The sequence below is a fragment of the Terrapene carolina genome, unplaced genomic scaffold, assembly GCF_002925995.2.
Source record: "Terrapene carolina triunguis isolate 2854851 unplaced genomic scaffold, T_m_triunguis-2.0 Scaffold85, whole genome shotgun sequence".
NCBI classification, from domain to species: domain Eukaryota; kingdom Metazoa; phylum Chordata; order Testudines; family Emydidae; genus Terrapene; species Terrapene triunguis.
The window spans coordinates 37,307,637-37,310,621 of NW_020664436.1; the positions used below are offsets into that span (position 1 = coordinate 37,307,637).

General features: G+C 55.3%; 1 protein-coding gene across 1 annotated transcript in view; it reads left to right on the forward strand.

The window, feature by feature from the left end:
- Nucleotides 1–1,114: 1,114 nt before the first annotated feature.
- The window catches only part of CNKSR3 (CNKSR family member 3), a 90,389-nt gene continuing 88,518 nt past the window's right edge, over nucleotides 1,115–2,985 (forward strand). The window contains exon 1 of the mRNA XM_024201601.3: nucleotides 1,115–1,270. Within this exon, the coding sequence (XP_024057369.1) occupies nucleotides 1,219–1,270 (52 nt within the window). The 5' untranslated portion in view covers nucleotides 1,115–1,218. The remainder of the gene's footprint in view (nucleotides 1,271–2,985) is intronic.

Sequence of the window (2,985 nt, forward strand, 5' to 3'; positions counted from 1 at the left end):
GCCATTAGTGGGAGAGATGTGCATTCTAGGGCCTTGCTTTGGCAAAGACTTAACATGCTTCACTTTGGGCAATCCCACTTTGATAGTGCTACTCCAAGTGCATATAGTTAGGCACGTGGGTTAGGTCTTTGCCTGTTTGATGCCTAGGTGGCACTTAAATTCTCACAGATTATTTTCTGGAGCTGGGGACTTCTGTCCCACAGGGTGTGCTGGGGCTCCCGTGGGTTTGAAAATATTTACTGGAGCTCTGCTCCAGATGGGTCTGGCTGAATTTAAGCCCTGGGTCTTGGGTTGGGTATTTGAGTTCCATGTGGGGGTCCTCCCCCAACTCCTTGCAGGATCCAGGCCAGGAAGAGCTGCTGGGGCTCAAGCCATTGTTTTATTTTCATAACTGAGGCGACAAGCCCTGAGATTGCCGGGACCAAACCTAGAAGTGCCAGGGCTCAGCAGTGCAGCCCTGGCAAACATTAAGGGAAAATGAGACCCAGGAAAAGGAAAGAAAAACCCCAGGGGAGACTAGTTAAAGAAAAAAAAGTAGGTGCTGGAACTAGGGGGGCTGCTGCTGCACCCCCTGGTTTGAAGTGGTTTCCATTATATGCAGGGTTTACAGTTTGGTTCACTGGCTCTCAGCACCCCCGCTATACATATGGAAGAAAGCCATTCCTGGGGACGGGTCCATGCCACAGTCCCTGCGCCCGCTCCCCTCTGCAGGCTATAACGCCCCGCTCTGAAAACCCATCCGTGCAGAGGCCCAAAGCACTTGTGGAGTCGCGTGGGCGCCGGCCCGACCCGGCCCTTCTCAGGAGTTTCACTTCAGCCCCCGCTTGGGTTGGAAACAGCTGCACACGCAACCTGAGCAGCTGAGCCACCGGCCGCTCCCCGCCCGCCCGCCTCCGCTGGGCGAAGCCGGGAGAGGAAAGGGGGCAGAGCCGGGCGCGGGGGGCGGCGCTACAAGGCGGGGGGCGGGGCCGCAGCAGGGCCGGGACGCGCGGCCGAGGCGGGGGAAGCACGTGGAGGAGGAGCCCGCGGGAGGCAGGCGGAGCTGCTGGAGGGGGGCAGCCCGCCCAGCCGGGGAGCGGGGATGGGCGCTTGAAAGGGGAATCTGTGGCCGGAGGAGGGAGAGCGGGACAAGTGGCTGGGGCGAGCGTGCCCCGCTGGCGCAGGCTTCCCGGCAGGGACCTTTGTGGCGCAGCTCAGCCCGACGGGAGAGCGCCCAGCATGGAGCCCGTTACCAAGTGGAGCCCAAAGCAAGTCGTGGACTGGACCAAAGGTAAGAGAGGAACTCAGCCGGGCTCGCCCCGCTCAGGGGAGCAGCCAGGGGTCCCACGCGCGCACCGCGGTTGGCACAAACTTTCTGTGTAAGGGAGCAGCTGCCTGGAGGTGACTTGCCGTGTCCCGCCACCCCCTGTTTCTGCCGGGGACGTGGGGCGCTGCCGAACAAGTTCTCACTCTTCCTCTTCAACGCGCTTTGTGAAGCTCGGCCGCCTGCTGACTCCCCGGCTCTGTACTACCCCTTCCAGGGACTTGCTGCAAGCGAACACCCCGCCTCCGGACATGTTGTTTTGCGGCTTGCTGGGGGAGCCTCGGCTGTGGAGTGAATGCTGTTAGTAGTTCTCGCCGCCTTCTGCTTTTGTATATACAAGTGCTCGTGCTGCACAGCTCTGGCCTCCTGCTGGTCTCTGTGCAACGCTCCAGTTGCTGGTGGTTGGCCGTCAGGGGCGTACCGTGACTCTCGTGTGATCCTTTTGAAGAACCCTGAAATGCTCATTAAGTAACACTCTAGAAGCGTGGGGCTCCTGAATGCCTGGCTAAGCAGCAGTAGTTCTGCTTTGAGCCACTCAACCCCCCAAGGGAGGAGAGGAGCTGATAAAATGACCCAACTTTGCAACTTGAAGGATATGTTTGATGATGACTCCAAGTCAGTCTCCTGGGCAGGAAAAGTTATTTTCCATGAGTATGTGTAAGCTTGGCACTACTTGTTTAGGATTTCCAGAATCCTGCTGGAAACCTGGCAGTTTGCTGGGAGATTTCCAGTCCACTTACATGGCTTTGGTCTCCTAGCTCCATAGTTCAGAAACCAGCAAAGTTATAGTATTATTTTTGGGGAGGAGTACATTTTGACCTGGATAGCTTTGCTTTGGGTTGAGATTGAGTTGCATGGTACTTTGTGTGTGTGTGTGCTTCTTTAATTGGATTCTGTCCAATGCTCAGTCCCTTTGTCCCTTTCACTTGTGGTCATATTCTTTTGTTCAAAGAATTTTACAAGTATTCTGTGACTCATTCTGCAAAGTTCTAAACAAAGCCAATTACTCTCAAAAAAGGCATGGAGTTTGTATAATTTTGATGGAAAACTGCAACCAGCTCTAGTAAGCAAGAATTATTAATCCCATTTTACAGATGGAGAAACAGTGTTAGAGCTGGGATTGGAATGCTGAACTCTAGATTCTGACACTATACCACCCATCTCTCTCATTTATCCATCAAAACTTCCTACCCCATTTTGAGGCTTCATCAGCATGTTGACATAGCTGTGGGAAGCTTCAGTGTAGCTGTTGTATCTGAAAAGAGTGCAGAGCATCTTCAAAGCTGAACAAATGGGCAAATTTTTTTTCTGGACAATGGGGTGGCAGGCACCTGGAGAAGTCAGGGCTGTCTGGTTGCAGTGTATGTTTGCAGCTGCAGGATGCCATAACTTTGTGATCACTCTGGACTTTTTGTGTGATCGTCTCTAACCCCTTGGCAACACTGTTTTGGAAAGGCAGCTTTAAAGTGTTAATGCAGAGGTGGGCAAACTACGGCCCACGGGACTCTCCTGCCCAGCCTCTGAGTTCCGGGCCCGGGAGGCTAGCCCCTGCCCCATCCTTGCTGTTCTCCCTCTCCCGCAGCCTTAGCTCACTGCGCCGCTGGCGCAGTGCTCTGGGCGGCGGGGCTGCGAGCTCTTGCCGGGCGGCGGGGCTGCGAGCTCTTGCCGGGCGGCGGGGCTGC